Here is a 25,967-nt window from a genome sequence, read left to right on the forward strand (position 1 = left end):
AAAAAAGGAAGGGGCTCGTCCTTCCTCGCTTCAAAAGGTAGAGGAAGGGGAAAAAGGTCCCCTACTGTGTCGGGCGCCCAGGACCAAAAGTCCTCCCCCGCCTCTGCCAAGTCCACTGCATGACGCTGGGGCTCCCCTACGGGAGTCTGTACCGGTGGGGGCCCGTCTCCGATTCTTCAGTCAGGTCTGGGTTCAATCGGGCCTAGATCCTTGGGTCTTGGAAATAGTGTCCCAAGGGTACAAACTGGAGTTCAGCCTTGCCAGTTTCTATTCCAGAAAGGGAAGTAGTAAATGCTGCGATACAAAAGTTGTGTCAACAGAGGGTCATTGTACCGGTTCCCCCGTCCCAACGGGGGGAAGGGTTCTATTCGAGCCTCTTTGTCGTGCCGAAGCCGGACGGCTTGGTCAGACCGATCCTGAACCTAAAATCCCTCAATCTGTACTTGAAAACTTTTGCGGCCCAGGATTGTCATTACCAATTTCAGACGTTGCCGTTTGGGCTTTTCACGGCCCCGAGGGTCTTCACCAAAGTGATGGCGGAAATGATGGTACTCCTACGCAAGCAAGGGGTCACAATTATCCCGTACTTGGACGATCTCCTGATAAAGGCGAGATCAAAAGAGCAGTTGCTGAGGAATGTGGAACTCTCCCTGACGGTTCTGCAACATCATGGTTGGATTCTAAATTTGCCAAAGTCTCCGTTGATCCCGACGACTCGGCTGCCCTTCTTGGGCATGATCCTAGACATGGAACTACAGAGAGTGTTTCTTCCGGCGGAAAAAGCTCTGGAAATTCATTGCATGGTCAAGGAGTTTCTGAAAACGGCAAGGGTGTCGATTCATCAATGCACTCGAGTGCTAGGGAAGATGGTTGCGGCTTACGAAGCCATTCCGTTTGGCAGGTTTCATGCCCGGGTGTTTCAGTGGGACCTGCTGACCGGGTCTCACTTACACATGCACCGGAAAATAAGTCTATCTTCCAGGACCAGAATTTCTCTCCTGTGGTGGCTGCAAAGTTCTCACCTTCTAGAGGGACGCAGGTTCGGAATCCAGGATTGGGTCCTGCTGACCACGGATGCAAGTCTCCGAGGCTGGGGTGCAGTCACACAAGGAAGAAGTTTCCAGGGAAAATGGTCAAGCCAGGAATCTTGTCTCCACATAAATGTCCTGGAGTTAAGAGCCATTTACAACGGCCTTCTGCAAGCGGAAAGCCTTCTTCAAGGTCTACCTGTCCTGATTCAGTCGGACAACATAACAGCGGTGGCATACGTAAACCGCCAGGGCGGAACAAAGAGCAGAGCGGCAATGGCGGAGGCCACAAGAGTTCTCCGCTGGGCGGAAAAGCACGTGAGTGCTCTGTCAGCAGTCTTCCTTCCGGGTGTGGACAACTGGGAAGCAGATTTCCTCAGCAGACACGATCTCCATCCAGGAGAGTGGGCTCTTCATCAAGAGGTATTTGCAGAAGTGACAAGGCGTTAGGGAATTCCTGAAATAGACATGATGGCGTCTCGCCTCAACAAGAAGCTTCCGAGGTATTGTTCCGGGTCAAGGGACCCCCAAGCCAGTGCGGTGAACGCCCTGGTGACTCTGGGTGTTTCAGTCGGTGTATGTGTTCCCTCCGCTTCCTCTCATTCCAAAAGTGTTGAGGATCATAAGACGAACAAGGGTTCCGGCGGTACTAGTCGTTCCAGATTGGCCACGGAGGGCCTGCTATCCGGATCTTCAGGAATTGCTCATAGAAGATCCTTGGCCGCTTCCTCTCAGAGAGGACCTGTTACTGCAGGGGCCATGCGTATTTCAGGACTTACCGCGGCTGCGTTTGACGGCGTGGAGGTTGAACGCCAAATCCTAGCTCGTAAAGGTATTCCCGGGGAAGTCATCCCCACTCTCCTTAAGGCTAGAAAGGAGGTCACGGCGAAGCATTATCACCGTATTTGGAGAAAGTATATGTGTCATGGTGTGAAGCCAAAGAAGCTCCTGCGGAGGAGTTTCACCTGGGTCGTTTCCTCCATTTTTTGCAGACAGGCGTGGATGCAGGCCTGAAATTGGGTTCCATCAAAGTGCAGGTTTCGGCTTTATCTATTTTCTTTCAAAAAGAATTTGCTGCTCTTCCTGAAGTTCAGACTTTTGTGAAGGGAGTGCTGCATATCCATCCTCCGTTTGTGCCACCCGTGGCACCGTGGGATCTTGACGTGGTGTTACAATTTCTTATGTCTCACTGGTTTGAACCTTTGCGAAAGGTTGAGTTAAAATTTCTCACTTGGAAAGTGGTCATGCTTTTGGCCTTAGCGTCCGCCAGACGGGTGTCAGTATTGGCGGCTTTGTCTCACAAGAGCCCATATTTGATTTTCCATGTGGATAGAGCGGAATTGAGGACTCGTCAACAATTTCTGCCGACGGTGGTTTCTTCGTTTCACATAAACCAACCTATTGTGGTACCTGTGGCTATGGATGTTGTGGCAGTGCCAAAATCTCTTGATGTCGTGAGAGCTTTGAAAATTTATGTCGCCAGAACGGCTCTTGTTAGGAAAACGGAAGCTCTGTTTGTCCTGTATGCTTCCAACAAGATTGGAAATCCTGCTTCCAAGCAGACTATTGCACGCTGGATTTGTAACACGATTCAGCACGCTCATTCTACGGCTGGGTTGCCGTTGCCGAAGTCAGTAAAGGCCAATTCTACCTGGAAGGTGGGCTCATCTTGGGCGGCTGCCCAAGGGGTCTCGGCACTTCAGCTGTGACCAGCAGCTACGTGGTCGGGTTCAAACACTTTTGCCAAGTTCTACAAGTTTGATACCCTGGCTGATGAGGACCTCATGTTTGCTCAATCGGTGCTGCAGAGTCGTCCGCACTCTCCCGCCCGGTCTGGAGCTTTGGTATAGACCCCATGGTCCTTTTGGAGTCCCCAGCATCCTCTAGGACGTAAGAGAAAATAGGATTTTAATACCTACCGGTAAATCCTTTTCTCCTAGTCTGTAGAGGATGCTGGGCGCCCATCCCAGTGCGTACTGTTACTTGCAGTTGTATTGTTGGTTGATGGTTTCGGGTACACGAAGGTTGTGTATCGGTTATGTTCAGCTTGTTGCTGTTTTTCGTTCATACTGTTTTCTGGTATTCCTGCTAATCCAGTTGTACGGTGTGAGCTGGTATGTATCTCACCCTTAGTTTAACAAAAATCCTTTTCCTCGAAATGTCCGTCTCCCCTGGGCACAGTTCCTATAACTGAGGTCTGGATGAGAGGCTTAGAGGGAGGAGCCAGTTCACACCCAGTCAGTCTTTTAGTGTGCCCATTTCTCCTGCGGATCCCGTCTGTACCCCATGGTCCTTTTGGAGTCCCCAGCATCCTCTACAGACTAGGAGAAAAGGATTTACCGGTAGGTATTAAAATCCTATTTTTTGCTTGCTATTGTGTCAGCCCAATGTGTGTCCAATCAGTCCGCGTTGTCTTGTTGGGAGCCCTTTCTTTTCATGCTGATAGGACTGTGCTTCGTACACGTTTGGACTTTCTGACCAAGGTTGTTTTTCGCATTCTACCTTAATCAGGAAATTGTTGTCCCAACCTTTGATACTGCCAGCAATTCCCCAGAGGAGTTTTCTCTGAATGTTGTATGGGCTCTTCATTGTTATGTGGACAGGACCAGAGATCTGCGCAAGTCAGATTCTCTGTTTGTCTTATATGATTGCCTCAAGTGGGGTTGGCTGGCCTACAAACAGACCTTGGCCTGGTGGCTACGCTTGACTACCAGCCACACTTATGCAATGGCTAGTCTTTCGGTCCTAGCTGGTCTTACCAGCCATTCTACATGGTCTGGAGGACCTTCTTGGGAGGCTCCACATGGTGCTTCGGCAGAGCAGCTTGTAAAGCAGCTGCGTGGCTTTCTGCTCTCACTTTTCCTCATTTCTACGACTTTGATACTTTGGTTCCGTTCGTAGTGCAGCTCGGGGGCGTCCCTGCCCATAAAAGGGACCGCTTTGGGAAGTCCCATAGTAACCTTTGCCCTCTGGTGAATGAAAAAGAATGGGATTTATGTTCTTACCTGTTAAATCCTTAACGTTGAGTCCATAAGAGGCACAGGTCGCCCACCATGACGCATCTGGTCTGGGGGGTTTATTTATTTGTATCTTTATTCGGACCGCTCTCTTGTGGTTGTGTCTGTGTAAGCTGGTCTTCCTTTTCCCTCTCTCTCTCCTCGCTCCTGCCATGAGCTTGCTAAACTAACTGGCTTGCAGGGGGCGGGTTATAATGAAGAGGGAGTCTAGGGCTGCTGGGAAACATATTTTTTTTTTTTTTTAACTGATTGGTGCCTTGACTACAGCTATACCCATGGTAACATGTGCCCCTATAGACTAAAGAAACGATTTAACAGGCAAGAACATAAATCCCGTTTTGTTTTTTGTATCCTACATTGGAAAAAAGTTAAATTCTTTGTGCACTTTAGAAAGCAGACACTGCAGTCTAAAGGTGCATACACACGGAGAGATTTTGACTGAGCGATTTCCCTTGAACTGGCAGTGGGAGATTTTGACTAACTTTTCCAGCGATTTTGACTAACTTTACCAGCGATTTTGGCTATGGGCGATTTTGGCTAACTCATTCAAGCAAGCGGATGCTTTTTCTTTCCCAGCGACATAGCCAAAATTGACTTGCCTGCACAGTCTATTTTTAGCAGCGATAGCGATCTGGCGGGGACGCGCATCGCTATCGCTGGCTGTGTACACATGGAGAGATATGCACTAACTTTCTGAGCGATTTTGACTATATAGTCAAAATCGCTCAGTTATATCGCTCCGTGTGTATGCACCTTTACAGCTTTCATCATAGTGATCAATTTGGTTGGGTCTCTTTTGACTAGAGCCAGTATTCATCTGTTGAAATAGTTTCAATAAAAGAAATAACAAACCTTACTAAATAGTTCTCATGCAGGCCAAATAAATACAAATAAGGGCTATATTGCTAAACAGGTTTGAAACATGGGCCCTCATTCCGAGTTGATCGGTCGCAAGGCGAATTTAGCAGAGTTACACACGCTAAGCCGCCGCCTACTGGGAGTGTATCTTAGCATCTTAAAATTGCGACCAATGTATTCGCAATATTGCGATCACAAACTACTTAGCAGTTTTAGAGTAGCTCCACACTTACTCTGCCTGTGCGATCAGTTCAGTGCTTGTCGTTCCTGGTTTGACGTCACAAACACACCCAGCATTCGCCCAACCACTCCCCCGTTTCTCCGGCCACTCCTGCGTTTTTTCCGGAAACGGTAGCGTTTTCAGCCACACGCCCATAAAACGCAGCGTTTCCGCCCAGTAACACCCATTTCCTGTCAATCACATTACGATCGCCGGAGCGATGAAAAAGCCGTGAGTAAAAATACTTTCTTCATAGCAAAGATACTTGGCGCAGTCGCAGTGCGAATATTGCGCATGCGCACTAAGCGGAATTTCACTGCGATGCGATGAAAAATAACGAGCGAACGACTCGGAATGAGGGCCATGATTGTTTTGTTCCCAATAGTGTATAACTCTGCCGGTTTTACTAAATCCCAAAGTAAAACTATTGTATCTCTATCTGATCCCTCAGGCTCAACACTGCAACAACATGCAAAAAGCCAGAGAGCTGTGGGATAGTATAATGACCAAAGGCAATTCCAAATTTGCCAATATGTGGCTGGAGTACTACAACCTGGAACGGTGAGATTGAAAAGTCTGAGCGTTATCTGTTAGTAAATGCCCCATACCTTTTTTAACTGCTGCATTTTCCTCCAGGTGTTTTACCTTGCTCTGCTTAGATGCTAGGCCTATGGCTTTTTGCTATACTTTTTTTTTTTTACAATTTTTTTTTTTGTGTACTGAATGTTTTTCACTCCCATCTTTGTAGTCTGTCACCCCAGCCTAAACCTACAAGTAGACCCTTTAACTGTTGCTAGCTAAATTGAAGAACAATCGGTTACTGATGCAGACACTTTCTGTATTACCAATATTTGCATGCTGGTCAACAAATTGTCCCAGATAGTCATGCTGAATATAATGTCTCTTGCGTCCTAGGGGACATAGGGAATCCATTTACTACCATGGGGTATAGACTGGTCCACTTGGAACCATGGGCACTATAGAAGTTTGATAACTTGTGCTGGCTCCTCCCTCTATGTCCCTCGTACCAGACTAAGTTTAGAAAATGTGTCCAAAGGAGCTAGTCACATCTCTGGAAGCTCCTGAAGAGTTTTCTGCATTTATTTTCAAAGTTTGTTATTTTCAGGCAGGACTGGATGGCGTCAGCCTGCCTACTTCGTGGGACTTAAGGGGGGAATGGCCCAACCCCACTAAGGGTTAATGGTCCCGTTCCCCGCTGACAGGATGCTAGCTTCTGAGGGAACTATTTGCAAGCCCCACCACAGCGAGCGTACATTCCAGCAGCACGGCGCCACTCCTAACAGAGCCAGAAAAAAGAAGAGTGGTGAGTATTAAGCCGGCGTCCCGGTTAGCGGGTCGATGCCCATTATAGCGACATTAGGGTACAGAGACGCATGGCTTCTACACTGAGCGGAATGAGTCTCCAGACTTAGTACACAGTAGTGTACACAACACCCAGACTAGCAATACATGCTTGAAAGGGGGCTTACTCCATTTTATGCACTTAGACACTGAGCCACTATAAAGAAGAGTGGGAAGACCGCGCGCCATTGAAGGGGTTGGGCTTCACTATGAGCGGATCCAGCAGCTCACAGGCGCCATGTTCCCTCACTGCAGCAACACAGATGCTGACTACAGGGACGCGCAACTCCTCCGGAGAGCCTCCAGATTACCTCAGCGGTACCTGGGGGTCATAGCAGGGAGGAGCTATGTACTAGTGTACTAAGTCCCTAATCTAGGCACTTAGTGTGCGACCCGGCTAAGCTTGGCTTTAGCGATAAGGGTGCAGTGTGCTGGTTCTATCCTCTCTGTGTCTCTCGGGAAGGGCTCTTTGTGGATTAATTGTGCATTTAACGTTTTCCTGTGTGTGCTGTCACTGCTGCAGTATGTCAGGCAAAGAGTGTGTTTCATGTAAGGCACAGTATTCCTCTTCTCCAGGGGGTTCACTAGTGTGTACTCAGTGTAGTAGCCCTTCTCAGGCTAGTGGGGCGGAGTCAGTATGGCTGGACTCCATTAGGGGGATGATTTCCACCATCTCTACAAAATTCTCGTAATTAGAGACAAAATACTTAAGACAGTCCTATGGTTGAGTTTATACAAAAGGACTCGGTACTCAGACCAGCGTCTCAGTCCTCTGCCATTTGTCCGCAAAAAATGTACTTTGGCCCAGATCCTGCATTCTGACTGATAATGATGTGTCAGAAATGGAGGAAGGGAAGATTGACATAGAGGTAGATGAGGGTACTCTGTCGCAGGGTGTAGAGACTCTCATAGATTCTATCAGAGAAGTCCTAAATATCCCTGATAAGGTGACGGAGGAGTGTGAGGAATCTTACTTTAATATGAAGAAAAAATCCTCAGCCACTTTTCCTATGTCAATGGAACTAAATACACTGTTTGAAGAACTGTGGGTTAATCCAGATAAGAAATTTCAATTGCTAGGTGGTTATTATCAGCTTTTCTCTAACGTCCTAGTGGATGCTGGGGACTCCGTAAGGACCATGGGGAATAGACCGGCTCTGCAGGAGACATGGGCACTTTAAGAAAGAATTTAGATTCTGGTGTGCTCTGGCTCCTCCCTCTATGTCCCTCCTCCAGACCTCAGTTTGAATCTGTGCCCGGACGAGCTGGGTGCTGTTCAGTGAGCTCTCCTGAGCTTGCTGTAAGAAAGTATTTTGTTAGGTTTTTTATTTTCAGGGAGCTCTGCTGGCAACAGACTCCCTGCATCGTGGGACAGAGGGGAGAGAAGCAGCCCTACTCTTTGAAGCTAGGTCCTGCTTCTGAGGCTACTGGACACCATTAGCTCCAGAGGGATCGTACACAGGATCTCACCCTCGTCGTCCGATTCCAAAGCCGCGCCGCCGTCCCCCTCGCAGAGCCGGAAGACAGAAGCCGGGTGAGTATGAGAAGCAAGAAGAATCGGCGGCAGAAGACTCCGTTCTTCACATGAGGTAACGCACAGCACTGCAGCTGTGCGCCATTGCTCCAAACACACCTCACATACTCCGGTCACTGTAAGGGCGCAGGGGGGGGGGGGCGCCCTGGGCAGCATATGGACCACTGTTGGCAAAAGTACTCATATATACAGTTGGGCACTGTATATATGTATGAGCCCCCGCCAAAAAGATATGTATTTTAGTGGGACAGAAGCCCGCCGTCGAGGGGGGCGGGGCTTCTCCTCAGCACTCACCAGCGCCATTTTTTTCTCCACAGCTCCGCTGAGAAGAAGCTCCCCAGGCGCTCCCCTGCAGTTCACGGTAGAAAAGGGTAAAAGGAGGGGGGGGGGGGCACATAATTAGGCGCTAAAAACACAATATACAGCAGCTACTGGGTTAACATTAAGTTACTGTGTTATTCCTGGGTTATACAGCGCTAGGGTGTGTGCTGGCATACTCTCTCTCTGTCTCACCAAAGGGCCTTGTGGGGGAACTGTCTTCAAAAAGGGCATTACCTGTGTGTGTGGTGTGTCGGTACGCTTGTGTCGACATGTCTGATGAAGGCTATGTGGAAGCAGAGCGGGAGCAAATGAATGTGGTGTCTCTGCCGACGGCACCGACACCTGATTGGATGGATATGTGGAAGGTTTTAAATGATAATGTTAATTCCTTACATAAAAGGTTGGAAAAAGCTGAAGCCTCAGGACAGTCAGGGTCCCTGCCCATGCCTGATCCTATGTCGCAGAGGCCGACAGGGTCTCAGAAGCGCCCACTATCCCAAATTATTGACACGGATACCGACATGGATTCTGACTCCAGTGTCGATTACGATGATGCAAAGTTACAGCCAAGATTGGCTAAATCCATCCGTTATATGATTATAGCTATTAAGGATGTGTTGCACATCACAGAGGAAACCCCAGTCCCTGACAGGAGAGTTCATATGTATGGGGAAAAGAAGCCGCAGGTAACTTTTCCCCCCTCACACGAGCTCAATGAGTTATGTGAAAAGGCTTGGGAATCTCCAGATAAAAAACTGCAGATTTCCAAAAGGATTCTTATGGCGTATCCTTTCCCGCCAACGGACAGGTTACGCTGGGAATCCTCCCCTAGGGTGGACAAAGCTTTGACACGCTTATCCAAGAAGGTAGCCCTGCCGTCACAGGATACGGCTACCCTCAAAGATGCTGCGGATAGAAAACAGGAGGGTACCCTGAAGTCCATTTATACACATTCAGGTACCTTACTGAGGCCGGCAATTGCGTCGGCCTGGGTGTGTAGTGCTGTAGCAGCATGGACGGATACCTTATCTGAGGAACTTAATACCTTAGACAAGGATACTATATTAATGACCCTGGGGCATATTAAAGACGCTGTCCTTTATATGAGAGATGCTCAAAGAGACATTAGTCTACTGGGTTCTAGAATAAATGCTATGTCTATTTCTGCCAGAAGGGTCCTGTGGACTCGGCAATGGACAGGTGATGCTGACTCAAAAAGGCACATGGAGGTTTTACCTTACATGGGTGAGGAATTGTTTGGGGAGGGTCTCTCGGACCTGGTCTCCACAGCTACGGCTGGAAAGTCGAATTTTTTGCCATATGTTTCCTCACAGCCTAAGAAAGCACCGTATTACCAAATGCAGTCCTTTCGATCACAGAAAAACAAGAAAGTCCGAGGTGCGTCCTTTCTTGCCAGGGGCAGGGGCAGAGGAAAGAAGCTGCACAACACAGCTAGTTCCCAGGAACAGAAGTCGTCCCCGGCTTCCACTAAATCCACCGCATGACGCTGGGGCTCCACAGGCGGAGCTAGGCCCGGTGGAGGCGCGTCTCCGAAATTTCAGCCACAAGTGGGTTCACTCCCAGTTGGATCCCTGGGCAATAGATATTGTGTCTCAGGGATACAAGCTGGAATTCGAGGAGATGCCCCCTCACCGATACCTCAAATCGGCCCTGCCAGCTTCCCCCTTAGAGAGGGAAATAGTGTTAACTGCAATTCACAAATTGTATCTTCAACAGGTGGTGGTCAAGGTTCCCCTCCTTCAACAAGGAAAGGGTTATTATTCGACCATGTTTGTAGTACCGAAACCGGACGGTTCGGTCAGACCCATATTGAATTTAAAATCCCTGAACATGTACCTAAAAAGGTTCCGGTTCAAGATGGAATCGCTGAGAGCGGTCATTGCAAGCCTGGAAGGGGGAGATTTTATGGTGTCTCTGGACATAAAGGATGCATACCTTCATGTCCCCATTTATCCACCTCATCAGGCGTACCTCAGATTTGTAATACAGGATTGTCATTACCAATTTCAGACGTTGCCGTTTGGTCTCTCCACGGCTCCGAGAATAGTTACCAAGGTAATGGCGGAAATGATGGTACTCCTGCGGAAGCAAGGGGTCACAATTATCCCATACTTGGACGATCTCCTCATAAAAGCGAGGTCAAGAGCAGTTGCTGATCAGCGTAGCACGTTCTCTGGAAGTGTTACGGCAACACGGCTGGATTCTAAATATTCCAAAGTCGCAGTTGGTTCCTACGACTCGTCTGCCTTTCCTGGGCATGATTCTGGACACAGACCAGAAAAGGGTTTATCTCCCGATAGAGAAAGTTCAGGAACTCATGACACTGGTCAGGGACCTATTAAAACCAAAACAGGTGTCAGTGCATCACTGCACTCGAGTCCTGGGAAAGATGATGGCATCATACGAGGCCATTCCCTTCGGCAGGTTCCATGCGAGGACCTTTCAATGGGACTTGCTGGACAAATGGTCCGGATCACATCTTCAGATGCATCGGTTAATCACCCTATCCCCAAGGGCCAGGGTGTCTCTCCTGTGGTGGCTGCAGAGTGCTCACCTTCTCGAGGGCCGCAGATTCGGCATTCAGGACTGGGTCCTGGTGACCACGGATGCAAGCCTCCGGGGGTGGGGAGCAGTCACACAGGGAAGAAATTTCCAAGGTCTGTGGTCAAATCAGGAGACTTGCCTTCACATCAACATCCTGGAACTAAGGGCCATTTACAACGCCCTACGTCAAGCAGAGACCCTGCTTCGCGGTCAACCGGTTCTGATTCAGTCAGACAACATCACCGCTGTGGCTCATGTAAACCGACAGGGCGGCACAAGGAGCAGGGTGGCGATGGCGGAAGCCACCAGAATTCTTCGCTGGGCGGAGAATCACGTAAGCGCACTGTCAGCAGTGTTCATCCCGGGGGTAGACAACTGGGAAGTGGACTTCCTCAGCAGGCACGACCTCCACCCGGGGGAGTGGGGACTTCATCAAGAAGTCTTCGCACTGATTGCAAGTCGGTGGGAACTGCCACAGGTGGACATGATGGCATCTCGCCTCAACAAGAGACTAAAGAGGTATTGCGCCAGGTCAAGAGACCCTCAGGCGATAGCTGTAGATGCCCTGGGGACACCGTGGGTTTTCCAGTCGGGCTATGTATTTCGTCCTCTTCCTCTCATACCCAAGGTGTTGAGAATCATAAGAAAAAGAGGAGTGAGAACAATACTCATTGTTCCGGATTGGCCAAGAAGGACTTGGTATCCAGATCTGCAAGAAATGCTCACAGAGGACCCGTGGCCTCTTCCTCTAAGACGGGACTTGTTGCAACAAGGGCCCTGTCTGTTCCAAGACTTACCGCGGCTGCGTTTGACGGCATGGCGGTTGAATGCCGGATCCTAGTGGAAAAAGGCATTCCGGATGAGGTCATTCCTACGCTGATAAAGGCTAGGAAGGACGTGACAGCTCAACATTATCACCGTATATGGCGAAAATATGTTGCTTGGTGTGAGGCCAGGAATGCCCCTACTTAGGAATTCCAGCGGGGCCGTTTCCTTCACTTCCTACAGTCAGGAGTGACTTTGGGCCTAAAATTGGGTTCCATTAAGGTCCAGATTTCGTCCCTATCCATTTTCTTTCAAAAAGAGCTGGCTTCTCTACCTGAAGTTCAGACATTTGTGAAGGGAGTGCTGCATATTTAGCCCCCTTTTGTGCCCCCAGTGGCACCTTGGGATCTTAACGTGGTGTTGAGTTTCCTGAAATCCCACTGGTTTGAACCACTCAAAACGGTGGAATTGAAATATCTGACGTGGAAGGTGGTCATGCTACTAGCCTTGGCTTCGGCTAGGCGTGTGGCAGAATTAGCGGCTTTGTCACATAAAAGCTCCTATCTGGTTTTCCATGCGGATAGAGCAGAGTTGCTGACCCGTCCACAATTCCTTCCAAAAGTGGTTTCATCTTTTCATATAAACCAACCTATTGTGGTGCCTGTGGCTACTACTGACTTGGAGGATTCCGAGTTGCTTGATGTGGTCAGGGCTTTGAAGGTTTATGTAGCCAGAACGGCTAGAGTCGGGAAAACAGACTCTTTGTTTATCCTGTATGCTTCCAACAAGCTTGGTGCGCCTGCTTCAAAGCAAACTATTGCTCGCTGGATCTGTAACACGATTCAGCAGGCTCATTCTGCGGCTGGATTGCCGCTGCCAAAATCCGTTAAGGCCCATTCCACTAGGAAGGTGGGCTCTTCTTGGGCTGCTGCCCGAGGGGTCTCGGCATTACAGCTGAGCCGAGCGGCTACTTGGTCAGGTTCAAACACTTTTGCAAAGTTCTACAAGTTTGATACCCTGGCTGAGGAGGACCTTGTGTTTGCTCATTCGGTGCTGCAGAGTCATCCGCACTCTCCCGTCCGTTTGGGAGCTTTGGTATAATCCCCATGGTCCTTACGGAGTCCCCAGCATCCACTAGGATGTTAGAGAAAATAAGATTTTACTTACCGGTAAATCTATTTCTCGTAGTCCGTAGTGGATGCTGGGCGCCCGTCCCAAGTGCGGACTTCTTCTGCAATACTTGTATATAGTTATTGCTGCAATAAGGGCTATGTTATTGTTGCATCAGGGTTGAACTGACGCTCTGTTATTGTTCATACTGTTGACTGGGTAAGTTTATCACAAGTTATACGGTGTGATTGGTGTGGCTGGTATGAATCTTGCCCTGGATTACCGAAATCCTTTCCTGGTACTGTCAGCTCTTCCAGCCACAGTTTCTCTAACTGAGGTCTGGAGGAGGGACATAGAGGGAGCCAGAGCACACCAGAATCTAAATTCTTTCTTAAAGTGCCCATGTCTCCTGCGGAGCGCGTCTATTCCCCATGGTCCTTACGGAGTCCCCAGCATCCACTACGGACTACGAGAAATAGATTTACCGGTAAGTAAAATCTTATTTTCCTTTCCCTCCCGAGGATAGGAAAAAATGGGAAATTCCACCGATAGTGGATACATCAGTCTCCAGGCTCTCACGTAAAATAGTACTACCTGTTCCTGGTGCAGCCTCCCTAAAGGATACAGCTGAAATCTTTTAATACAGCTGTGGGGGTGGCCCAGAGACCCACTATAGCATGTGGGTGAATTACTCGAGCCATTGCTAGATGGTCTGGTAATTTTAATTGAGGGGTTAGACACATTACCTCAAGAGGAAATAGTTTTACTCCTGCAACACATATAAGACACTGCCAACTTCATGGTTAAAGTCATTAAAGAGAGAGGTTTGCTTAATGCACACACCACAGCTATGACAGTGTCTGCACGCAAGGGATTATAGCTGCATCAGTGGACTGCTGACGCAGACTCCAAGAAAGGTGTGGAAGGCCTGCCGTTCACAGGTGAAGCCTTATTTGGCAACAAACTCGACAAGTGGATCTCACGAGCTACTGCGGGTAAGTCCCACCTATCTACCTTCTGCAGCTCCGCCAGCTAGGAAGGCCTACTCAGGCCTCAATTTACAGTCCTTTCGGACTGCAACGTTTAGGGGCAAGGCCAGAGGTGGTTCTACCGCTGCCAGAGGTGCTAGAGGTAAACCATGCAGACCAACGACTGCTGGTCCACAGGAACAGCTCAGGCTCTGCTTCCTCAAAACATTCCGCACAATTGTGGACCACAATGCCTGGGAGACAGGCAGGTGGGAGCACGGCTAAAATTCTTCAGTCACATCTGTACAAGATCTTGTCAGGATCCCTGGGTTATAGACCTTATATCCCAGGGCTACAGGCTGGAGTTCCAGGATCTTCCACCTCACATATTCTTCAAATCAGGCCTACCAGATTCTCAAGAAGCAAGAATAACCTTACAAGAAGCCATTCAAAAACTGTTACAGACTCGGGTCATTGTTCCAGTTCCACCTCCTCTACAAAACAAGGGATACTATTCCAGCTTGTTTGTAGTTCTGAAAACGGACGGTTCGGTAAGACCGATTCTGAATCTCAAATCATTGAACCCATACTTACGAGTGTTCAAGTTCAAGAGGGAGTCTCTGAGAGCGGGTGATCTCAGGTCTGGAAGAGGGGGAATTCCTAGCGTCCCTGGATGTCAAGGATGCGTACCTTCACATTCCGATCTGGCTCATCAGGATTATCTACGGTTTGCACTGCAGGACTGTCACTACCAGTTTCGGGCCCTGCCATTTGGTCTCTCTACGGCACCGAGGGTGTTCACCAAGGTGATGGTAGAGATGATGATGCTACTCCGCAAACAGGGAGTGAACGTCATTCTTTGCCTGGACGATCTTCTGATAAAGGCTGCGTCCAGGGAGCAGTTGTTGAACATTGGTCTCACAACCAGGTTACTCCTGGATCATGGGTGGATTCTGAACCTGCCAAAATCTCACCTGGAACCAATGCAGAGGCTTCATTTCCTGGGAATGATACTGGACACAGAGTCTGAGTGTTCTTTCCCTTGGAAAAGGCAATGGTAATCCAGGCGATGGTTCGGGCTGTCTTGAAGCTGACCCCCTAATCTCAGTACATCTATGCATCCGCCTTCTGGGGAAAATGGCTTCTTACGAAGCAATTCAGTATGGAAGGTTTCATGCGAGACCCTTCCAGCTGGATCTATTGGACAGATCGTCTGGATCGCATCTTCACATGCACCAGAGGATTCGTCTGTCTCCGAAAGACAGGATCTCCCTCCTGTGGTGGCTACAAACTTCTCACTTAGTGCAGTGTCAAAGGTTCGGAATTCAGAATTGGATTCCTTTAACCACAGACTCAAGCCTCAGAGGTTGAGGTGCAGTCACCCAGGGGGTGCAGTTTCAGGGAAGATGGTCATGTCAGGAAGTCGTCTTTCCAATAAACATCCTGGAACTCAGGGCTATCTACAATGCCCCTCTGCAGGCCTCGTCTCTTCTTCAGAATCAGGCCATTCAAGTTCAGTCGGAAAATGTGACGGCGGTAACGTACATAAACCAATAGGGCGGAACGAAAAGCAGAGCCGTAATGTCAGAGGTGTCAAGAATTCTCTTCAGGGCGGAAAAACACGCCGTGGCGTTGTTGGCGATCTTCATTCCGGGAGTAGACAACTAGGAAGCAAATTTTCTCAGCAGACAACCTGCACCCGGTGAAATGGGACCTCCCACCCGGAGGTGTTCCAGTGGCTGACATGTCGGTGGGGTTATCCACAAATCGACTTGATCGTTTCTCGACTCAACAAGAAGCTCAAGCGGTATTGTTCCGGGTCGAGGGACCCACAGGCTGTAGCGGTTGACGCCCTGACAACTCCGTGGGATTGCCAGCTGGTGTACTTGTTTCCTCTGATTCCTCTGATCCCAAGAGTTCTCAAAAGAATACAAAGGGAAAGAGTACAAGCAATCCTGATTGCTCCGGACTGGCCGTGAAGGGCCTGTTATGCGGATTTTCTCGAGATGCTAATCGAAGATCCGTTGCCATCTTCTACAACAGGGCCCATTCGTTTATCAAGACTTACCACGGCTATATTTGACGGCATGGAAGTTGAACGGCTGATTCTAGCCAGGAGAGGGATTCCTGACATAGTCATCCCGACTATGATCCAAGCCAGGAAAGGGGTAACGTCAAAACATTACCATTTTATCTGGAAGAAATGTGGCTCTTGGTGTGAGAGCAGACAATATTCTACAGTGGAATTTCATCTGTGTCCTGCTTTTTTTTGCATTCGGGAGTTGATGTGGGCTTACGCCTAGGCTCCGTAAAAGTTCAGATTTCGGTATTGTCTCTCTTCTTTCAGAAACGATTGGCTTCTCTCCCTGATGTCCAGACGTTCTTGAAGGGTGTTCTTCATATACAACCTCCCTTTGTGCCTCCCACGGCACCTTGAGATCTCAATTTGGTTCTACGATTTCTCCAATCGGACTGGTTTGAACCATTACAGGAGGTAGATGTAAGATATCTTACATGGAAGACCGTTACGCTCTTGGCCTTGGCTTCAGCAAGGCGCATATCTGAGCTGGAGGCGTTGTCTCACAAGAGCCCCTACTTGATTTTCCATGAGGATAGAGCTGAGCTCAGGACTCGTCAGCAATTCCTTCCAAAGGTGGTGTAGGTGTATCACATCAACCAGCCAATTGTGGCTCCGGTTGTTACTGATACCTCTGCTACTTCAAAGTCTATGGACGTTGTAAGGGCTTTGAAGGTATATGTAAAGCGAACTGTTCGACACAGGAAATTGGACTCGCTGTTCGTTCTATATGATGCCAACTAGATTGGGTGTCCTGCTTCAAAGCAGTCAGTTGCACGTGGGATCAGGCTCACTATCCAGCATGCTTAGTCCACGGCAGGCTTGCCGATTCCAAAACCCGTACAGGCCAAAAATAACTCTGAGGACACAAACTCTGGGATGGGGTGTGAGTGGAGGGGTGCGGAGGCAGCAACCACTGGGATCAGGAGCGGGTATTCTGAAATTGTGATGCTGCAGACCACATCTCCAGATGCTGGAGTTGCAAAGAACAGCTAGAAGAAAGGGGTTGGCAAGAGGAGACGAGGCAGCCTGTAAGAACAGCACAAGGGGCCCTTAAGAGAGGGATAAGTTTGTGCCAGAGAGAAATGGGTTGAATGATGCAGGGACAATCAATTCCTAAACGCATGATACCAGCAAATAAGACATAGGTATCAATAGGTATCCTTTGCACGGAGTGTTCCTTAGTACTGTGTCTGTGCTAGAGTTTGACACCCCAGTCATTCCAGTTTCTTCACAGCATCCACACTTTTTCAGGTTACACCAGTACAGCTTGCTGGCATGGACTGCGTTCCTCTTTCCAATGGTACCCCTTTTGGGCAATGTTTATGCTCTTTCAAGCTGATTGTACAACACTTTTGTACACTGAAGTGACAAAAGTCATGGGACATGGCATCAATTCTTTAAGTGAATGGAAGACCACTGGAGATGTTTCCTCATGCTGTCGGGATAGCTTCCCACAGCACCCTGATATTTGCAGGTGCAGGATTTTGGGTGCGTATGGACCTTTTCACCAGGTTCCATAAATGCCAGATTGGGTTCATGTTATGCGAAACGTGGTGGTCACACCACTCATCGAAAGTCTGCAGACTAATTCTGGACAACTTGAGACCGATGACATTATCCTGCTAGAATATTCCATCGTTGTGGGGGGTACAGGACATCCATGAAGGGCTGCAAATGGTCATCAAGTACCGCAAAATAGCGTTTACTGGTCAATGACGTGATCAAGCAGACCCAGCCCATGCCACGTGAACACACCCCAGGCCATTATGGAACCATGGAACCACCACCAGCCTGCATTGTGCCTTGTTGACAACTGGGGTCCATGGCCTCATGGGGTCTGCACAACACCTGAACCCTACCATCAGCCCGAAACAACTGGAATAGTGACTCGTCAGACCACGCCACATGTTGCCAGTCTTCCAGGGTCAATTAGACCAAGTGAGGTGCTGTGTTGTAGTGGTCCTCTGCTCCCATATCCCATGGCAGCTAAACAGCACTGCACTGACCTGCTGGATATGCGTCTAATACCTCCTGCATTGAATGTGGATATCAGTTCAGCCATTATCGCTTATCTGTTACCACGGACAATTCTTAGTGGATGCCACTGGCCGCGATCATTATACACCCATTAGTGGGACACTGTGCTGTCCACGATGGTTGGTAATCCTTTCATGATGTTCACATGCGGGTACACATGTGACACTGTAGATCGAGGAATGTTGAATATAAACACAACTTAGAAATGGAATGTCCCATCCGTCGGGCACCCACTCTCATGCCCTGTTCCAACTCAGATAATTCTCTTCACCTTCTCATGAGCAGCCTAGCTGGTGTTCAAATTGACTCACAAGATGTCAGCTTACAACTGTTGCAAGTCTGGGTATTTCCAAGACGTCATAGTATGGTGGCATGACTTACCATTACCTTTACATATTGCTATGCCATGATTTGTGGCACTTCAGTGTACAGCTATCTATCTTTAAATTTAAACACGTTTTGCTTTATGCACTTGATGACCCCATAGAAGAAGACAGGAGAAAAGTTTAGATCTATATATAAAATGTATGTGTTTAATGTATAAATATCTATTCTTGCAGAGCACATGGTGATATTCAGCACTGTAGGAAGGCTTTGCATCGCGCTGTCCAGTGCACTTCAGACTATCCGGAACATGTGTGCAATGTACTTCTCACACTGGAGAGAACAGAAGGTATTTTTTTTTTCTGACAAGAAAACAGAATTTGATTTATTTATTTACTTATTCATTTTTTGTGTAGTTTCCCCGATTCATTTATACCTTGCACTATTTTTTTTTTTTTAAATTATGCCTTTCAGGGTCTTTGGAAGACTGGGATGCAGCTGTTTTGAAAATTGAAACTAAACTTTCACGTGTCAAAGAGCAGCGTGCAAAGGTCAGGTCCTTCTCTACAAGTGTTATGTCTGTCTCCCAATCACTTCATATGGCTGTAATGATGAAATATGCTTGTTAATAAAACCAAGTCATCATCTGTTCTGTTCTCTACAGGCTGCTGAGAAAGAAGCAACTTTTGCTAGGCAAGAAGAGGAAAAGGCTGAACAGAGGAAAAAGACACGAGCAGAAAAGAAATCTGCAAAGAAAGTAAAAAAGGTGAAACCTGGAGACAAACGCAAAGCAGAGGATGAATATGAAGATGAAGAGTGGGGCGATGAGCCAGGTGTGTTTTTCCCACATACGTTTTATGTTTACAATTCCTTTTGAGTTTAACTTTTTTCAGTAACAGAAAACTATTTCCAAAATCACATGTCCAGCATATACATCTCACTCTGCAGAGCATAACTAAGCAAAGGCATTTAGAGATTATACTCTCTGTAATTAAGCATGCTGTTGAGTTTAAATTGATAAAAACATCTGATCTTAGTCTAACATGTAGCCACTGATGGCACTAGGGCAGAAGTTCTAAAGTGGTCCACAATGATTTTATATGTATATACCCCCCCCCTGTAATTACGGTATACATACAAAGTTACATTTGTGCAATTACAGCTGAGCGGCCCAGTAAGAAGTCTAAAGGAGAAGCAACATTTGAAGACCATGAGATAGAAGATATGGAGACTGAAATAGGGCTGTTTGGCAGAAGCACTTCCACTACGGTCCAGTCAGCAGCCAAGCAGAAGCCCCCTGCAGCAAAGGAACCGCACAAGGTCCTTCATGGCATTAATAAGGACACTGTAACTGTGTTTGTCAGCAACTTGCCCTTCAATATGCATGAGCCAGAACAACAGCTTAGAAATATGTTTTCTGGCTGTGGGGAAATCTCCCAAATCCGAGTAGTCCATAGTAACAAAGGCTTCTTCCGTGGATACTGTTATGTTGAATTTACAGAAGAAAAAAGTACTCACGATGCACTGAAACTGGATCGGCAAGAGGTCAATGGGAGACCCATGTTTGTTTCTCCTTGTGTGGACAAGAACAAGAACCCAGATTTTAAGGTTGGTTTAACATCTTGTTTGGGAATAACAAGATCTTTAAGTGTGTGTATGTGAATAAGAGATATATTTCATATTCATGCACACACACATAATGTATGTATATATTAGTTATCACGGCTAATCTGTAGCTATGTATAGGCTATGCTTGGAGGGTATTTCCTGAGTTTATTTGTGAAGGTTAGAGGTCAACAAGGAAGGTTGTCATTGTCAAGGCGTTCCCAGCTCTCTGTGTCCCGTTGCAGTCCAGTCATTGGAGTGTGTACAATGACATTCACTATATTGTAAGGTAGGGTACAGGTGGTATAATGAAAATATGATGTGAGGTAATGTACATTTGACTCTGTTCCAAACACTCTTTCATTATTGCTTCTCTTGTTTCTCTTTCTGTTTTCAACTTTGATTTGGATAGCGAAAGTACAATCTACAGCTAATGAAATAATTAGAAAGTCACAGCACCACAGAGTATTTCAGGAGTTGTGTGTTTATTTTGTGGGAGGCACAGGGCTGCATATTACTTGAGCAGCATGGTTATACTGTATAGTGGAAGTAGCTGGGTACACAAACAACAAAAAAATAGTAATGTAAATCGGATACAAGAAGATAGCAGTAGCACAAACCTTTATGAAGTGAAGTTCATAAAACTAACTTATTAAATGTTTTTTCTTCAGGGCCCATAGGCATCCACAGAGATAACCAGGAGTATGATGGTGGACCCCAGGAACAAGGCACCGAACACGTTTTGCTCCCAGGATGCACTGGTCCTTTCCCCTCATACCCCGCCCACAGCTCAGGCTCCTCCGTTTCATTTTGGTGCCAGCTGGAGCTGCATGCACCTTCAGACAGGGGGGCTACTTGTTCAGCCCTAAGCTTTATTTTTATGAGGTTACTTTTATTTTTATTGAGCAGTAGCGCCTGGCAGTCCTTACTATACCAGCGCTGCTCCTCCAGCAACCTTCCACAGGCGCCGCGACTCCAGTGATGACACTGGTACTTTCTCTTTCATCCACTAGGGGACACTGGAACAGGCTTATACAGTAGGGGTGTGAAGCTTGCAACCGGAGGTGTGGCACAATCTAAAAATTAGCATTGTCTGCACAGCCGGCTCCTCCTAAAATTCAGATTTAAATAAATAAAAATTAAATTACAGGTTGTAATGTAACAAAATAGGTAAAAAAGCCAAGGGGGGTGAATACTTTAGCAAGGCACTGTATGATCACTTCAACAAGCAGGTGTGTAGGAGGGATGAGCTGACGGCTGCTATAAGGAGTTGTTAAAACAAATACATTGGATTTGACTGGTAGTTTGTCATTTGTATGTCCTTTTTTCAAAGCTAATGAAAAGGGATGTGTTTAAAGGCTCAAATAGGCTCCTGCAACCTCAAACTTGCTTACGCTTTGACTGACAGTTGTCAGCTGCGCTGAAATACTTTGTTCTGCTGTTATCAATGCTCTGCACTACAGCATTTTAGTGCCTGACCATATTTCATTTTTTAAAATTAAATAGGTACTCTGTCCCTATTGTTAGAACTGGCATCAGACATAAATGTTTGTATACCCGCAGCGCCAGTTTCTTAGTCATTTACATTTGACAAAAACACAGGGGCATTGTAAAGCATGGACAAATGGAGAAGTTATCCACAGATACCTCAAATCTGCTCCATAATCCTTAAACGTAAACTAAGACCTGGCCTAGTTAGAGCCACTTTCCCAAAAATCTGAGATCAGTGGGTGCCTCATGGGCGGCTGCCAGAGGTGCTTCCACTACTCAACTTTGCAGAGCGGCGTCGTGGTCCTCAGGCCACACGTTTGCGAAATTTTACAAGTTTGATACCTTTGCGTCCAGAGATTCTATGTCGGACGTTTAGTTTTGCAGGCCACCGACAGCACTCCCTCCCTTGGGGATAACTTTGGAACGTCCCCTACTGTATAAGCCTGTTCCAGTATCCCCTAGTGGTTGAAAGAGAAAAGAGGATTTTGTACTTCTCGAGTGGATTCAGAGAAATGGATTTATCGGTAACACTGGACGCCCGCCTTGGTGCTGTCAACCTGCTGTGTTCAAAGTTCTTGTTCAAACAGTTTGTGCAAACGGCGTTAGTTTTTCTGTTAAAAGAGTTTCTTGGATGCTGTTTGATATGTTGTACGGCTCGGTTCCTCGCCATGTTCTATAGTATCTTGTCCTATTCTCTCAGTCAAATTTTCCAAACTGGGGGATGAGGGATGTGAAGGAGGAGGAGCCGGCTGTGTAGACAATGCTAATTTTTAGATTGTGCTACACCTCCGGTTGCAAGCTTCACACCCCTACTTCATAAGCTTATTCCAGTGTCCCCGAGTGGATTCAGAGAAATGGATTTATTGGTAAGTACCAAAATCCTCTATTCGGCAAGGACCTCCAGAGCCATGCTATTACAGCTCCTATGAGGATCTCTAGACTGCAGCGAGACTACAGAGACGGACCGAAGGTTGCTGATGTGTACCCAGACTCCAGCCTTGGACTACACTAGACCACAAGGGATAATTATACTGGCGCTGGGAACCATTTATCAGGCAAGGGAACCAGGTGGTGTATGTCAGCCAGGGAAGGTCAGCACTTCCCCACCGGCTCCTCCCCCAGCCCAGGGCGCAATTCCACTGCGGTCTTCCCTGCCTTTGAGCTGCTCCTCCTCCACCCTCTTCCCCTCAGAGGCCATCTTGCAAGCTTGAAAGTCTCCAAGAGCGCTGGGTCCAGTCTCCCTATATACCTCTCCTTGGAGTCTGGTTATACAGCTCTAAAATCCTACAACCCACAAGAGGTAGTGTAGTTGATGCAGTGCCCATTAGCAGTTACAAATACTTTTCTGCATTTTATGTGACCTCTGCCGTCGGTTTAAAATGTGTCCTTTTACTTCTAAAACCCTCAGATGCTGGTGTATTAGCAGGGTGCTTGTATTGTTACTTATATCTTTGTCAACAAGTTGTCGCGTACAGGTTACACACTGTTAAGTGCCATATGGTGTGTTGTGTAGATATCACAGCTGAATGCTTGATAGAGTGTGGTAAAAATCTCTCTTCTGATATATCGGACATTAGGGATGCGGCTTCATATGTGGAAGAAGGGGCTTTGGATACAAGTATCCTGACGTCCAATATTTCAGCTACAGTTATACTGGCTCGCTGTAGTTTATGGCTACTCTTATGGAAAGCTAACACGGCTTAAAAAAATCTGTACAGGGTTAGTCCGCCTACCATGTCTGGCTCTGCCCCCCACTGCACAGGTACAAAAGCATTGCACGGCGGCGATGCTTTTGTACTTGACGAGTAGCTCTCCTGCCAGCACAGCTCCTGCGTGCTGGTAGACTGCTACTCGCTGCATCCCGGGTGGCAGCTGCAGCGTGTGACGTCACGCAGCCTCCGCGGCCCGCCCCGCCAACGGCGATCTACCGCCGTTGGCATGCCCCCTCCCGCAACCACCTCTGCCTGTCAATCAGCCTAGGTGACCACACCAGTGAAATGTTGACGCAGCACATGCGCACTCCACAAAGTAATTCAGACTGCGATCGCTGCCGCTGTAGCGATCCAGTCTAAATTACCCCCATAGTGTCGTCTCTGGTAACGGCTAAGACAGCTTTCTTGCCTTTAGCGCCTACGCCAAGACCTCAGTCTTCATCCTTTCGGTCCTTGTGCCCTCAGGGCAAGGCCAAAGACCATTCCTTTTATCTGCTTCCACAAAGACTAAGTTCAAACCTAAGCAGGTCTGGTCTGCTAGACATCATAGGCCAAGTCTGCAGATTAGCCCTCAACCTGATGGGGGGAGGGTTCCCCCTGGGGAATCCCAGGGTGGGAGGCCGACTTCTTCAGTTCGCACATACCAAGTGTTGGACCAATGCAGATACCTGGATGCAAGAAGTGGTCTCCCAGGGGAACGCCATCTCATTTCTAAGGCGTCACCCAAAAATAGCTCTTTATAACAGGCAAACTGTCAGACCCAAACAAGGCACTGGCTCTTCAGGAAGCAGGAATAATAGTTCTGGTCTCTCCATACAAAAGGGAATGGGTTTTTATTCAACCCTGTTTCTGGTGCAAAAACCAAACTGGTCTTACAGGCCTATTCTAGATCTGGAATATCTAAACAAGTAAATCAGAGTGCCCAAGTTCCGCATGGAAACTTTCCGCTCTATTGTTTTGGCCCTGCAGCCTGGAGAATTCATGGTATCTTTAGACATTCAGGATGCTTACCTACATGTGTTTATAGCATCTTCTCACCAGCGGTATCTTCACTTTGCTGTTAAGCAGCAGCTTTATGAATTTCAGGCACTGCTGTTTTCTCTGTCTACAGCTCCAAGAGAATTTACCTAAATTATGCCAGTAATGGTGGCTCAGCTTCGTCGTCAGGGGATTAGAATACCCCCTTACCTAGATGACCTGCTGATATTAGCACAGTCTCCGGAGGTCCTACACTGCCATCTCCAGATAACCATTGCCTGATTAGACGCACTTCTAGTTGATCAATTGGAAGATCTCCTTGCCAGAGAATGGTACATCTGGAAGCTCTGCTGGATTCTCATGCCGAGTGTCAGTACAGGTGGTGAGCAGGTCCTGGAATCTATGGTCTCAGCATTTGAAATGGTGGAAATGTACAGTTCCACTCCAGACCTCTAAAGGATCTGATCCTATCCAGATGGAATGGTCTGGCCCAACTAATCAGATCCCAGACAATGATGCTCTCGCCAGGGGGATCGGCTGTCCCTAACCCGGTGGTTGCAAACGACTCACCTGGACAAGTGAAGACCCTTCTGGATCTCGGATTGGATACTCCTTACCACAGATGCGTCTTCAAGGTCGAGGTTCAATAGTCTACCAGTACTCCTTCCAAACATGTTGGACTCTAGCAGAACAGACCTACTGTTCAAAGTTCTGGGGTGGTTCAGAGCCAGAGAAGTTATTCAGGGAAAAACTGGTAAAGGTTCAGTTAGGCTGCTGCAATGGCTTTATCTATCTGTATCACCAAGGAGGTACGCGCAGTCGGATAGCAATGCATGAGGTAAAGCACATCATAGGATGGGCCAATTACATATACCCGCATTCTCCACAGTGTTCATTCCTGGTGTTCTAAACTGGGAAGCGGACTTCCTCGGTGGGCACAAGGCGCACCCACGAGAGTGGTCCCTCCACCCGGAGGTTCTCCATCATCTTGTAGATAGATTGGGCCTGACGGACATGGACCTGATGGCCTCATGTCATAACCACAAGCTTCCAGTGTACTGGTCCAGAACAAGAGACCCCAAAGCAACATTTGTGGACTTCCTTGCAGTGAAGTGGTCCTTTCATCTAGCATACTTCTTCCCTCCAGTCTTCCTCCTTCTCAGGATAATTCACAAATTCAAGCAGAAAGGAGGCACAGTACTACTGATTGTGCTGGCATGGCCCAGACATCATTGGTTTACCGACGTCCAGAGTCTGTCCATAGACGATCCTCTACCACTTCCTCTGCGACCAGATCTGTTGTATCAGTGTCCTTGTCTGCAACCGAACTTGGCTTGCCTGTCTGTGATGGTGTGGCTTTTGCATCATCCTTGTTGAGATCTAAGGATTTCTCCAGGCCTGTCATTCAGCCCATGCTCAAGGCAAGGAAGCCAGCTTCAGCACGGATATATATAGTCTGGCATATGTACTTCCAATGATGTGCTGTCAAACGTTATGACCCTCTGGTATTCAAAGTATCTAGAATCCTGGCATTTCTTCTGGCTGGATTGGATACGGGAATTGGTCTGGCCTCTCTGATGGTTCGTATTTTCCGCTCTGTCATTGTGGTTTCAGAGACAGATTGTCTCCTTGTCGAAGGTTAGGACATTTCTATAGGGAGTTCTTTGGATTCAGTTTCCTTTTGTCCCTCCGGTGGCTCCATGGGATTTGGCTTTGGAAGACCTCAAATGGCTCACAGCTAAGACATTGTTTTTGTTGGCTGTTGCCTTTGCTCATAGAGTATCGCACTTAGGGGCACTTTCAACCAGTTCCCCATTTCTGGTTTTTCATCAAGATTAGAGCTGTTCTTCGAACAAAAGCCAGATATTTGCCTAAGGTGCTATCCAGTTTCCATCTGAACGAGGAAATTGTAGTCTTGGGTTTCCACTCATCGGACTTCTCAGCAGGTGAAGCTTCGTTAGATTTGGTCTGGTCCTTAATAATATACATGCA

The 25,967-nt window shown here is 47.6% G+C and overlaps 1 protein-coding gene across 1 annotated transcript in view; it reads left to right on the top strand.

The window, feature by feature from the left end:
* The window catches only part of SART3 (spliceosome associated factor 3, U4/U6 recycling protein), a 329,224-nt gene that overhangs the window by 216,715 nt on the left and 86,542 nt on the right, over window positions 1–25,967 (top strand). Inside the window, exons 12-16 of the mRNA XM_063913277.1 lie at window positions 5,575–5,684; window positions 18,426–18,538; window positions 18,664–18,740; window positions 18,854–19,022; window positions 19,352–19,797. Coding sequence (XP_063769347.1) covers window positions 5,575–5,684; window positions 18,426–18,538; window positions 18,664–18,740; window positions 18,854–19,022; window positions 19,352–19,797 — 915 coding nt within the window. The remainder of the gene's footprint in view (window positions 1–5,574; window positions 5,685–18,425; window positions 18,539–18,663; window positions 18,741–18,853; window positions 19,023–19,351; window positions 19,798–25,967) is intronic.

The sequence above is a fragment of the Pseudophryne corroboree genome, chromosome 1 (genome assembly GCF_028390025.1).
Source record: "Pseudophryne corroboree isolate aPseCor3 chromosome 1, aPseCor3.hap2, whole genome shotgun sequence".
NCBI lineage: Eukaryota > Metazoa > Chordata > Amphibia > Anura > Myobatrachidae > Pseudophryne > Pseudophryne corroboree.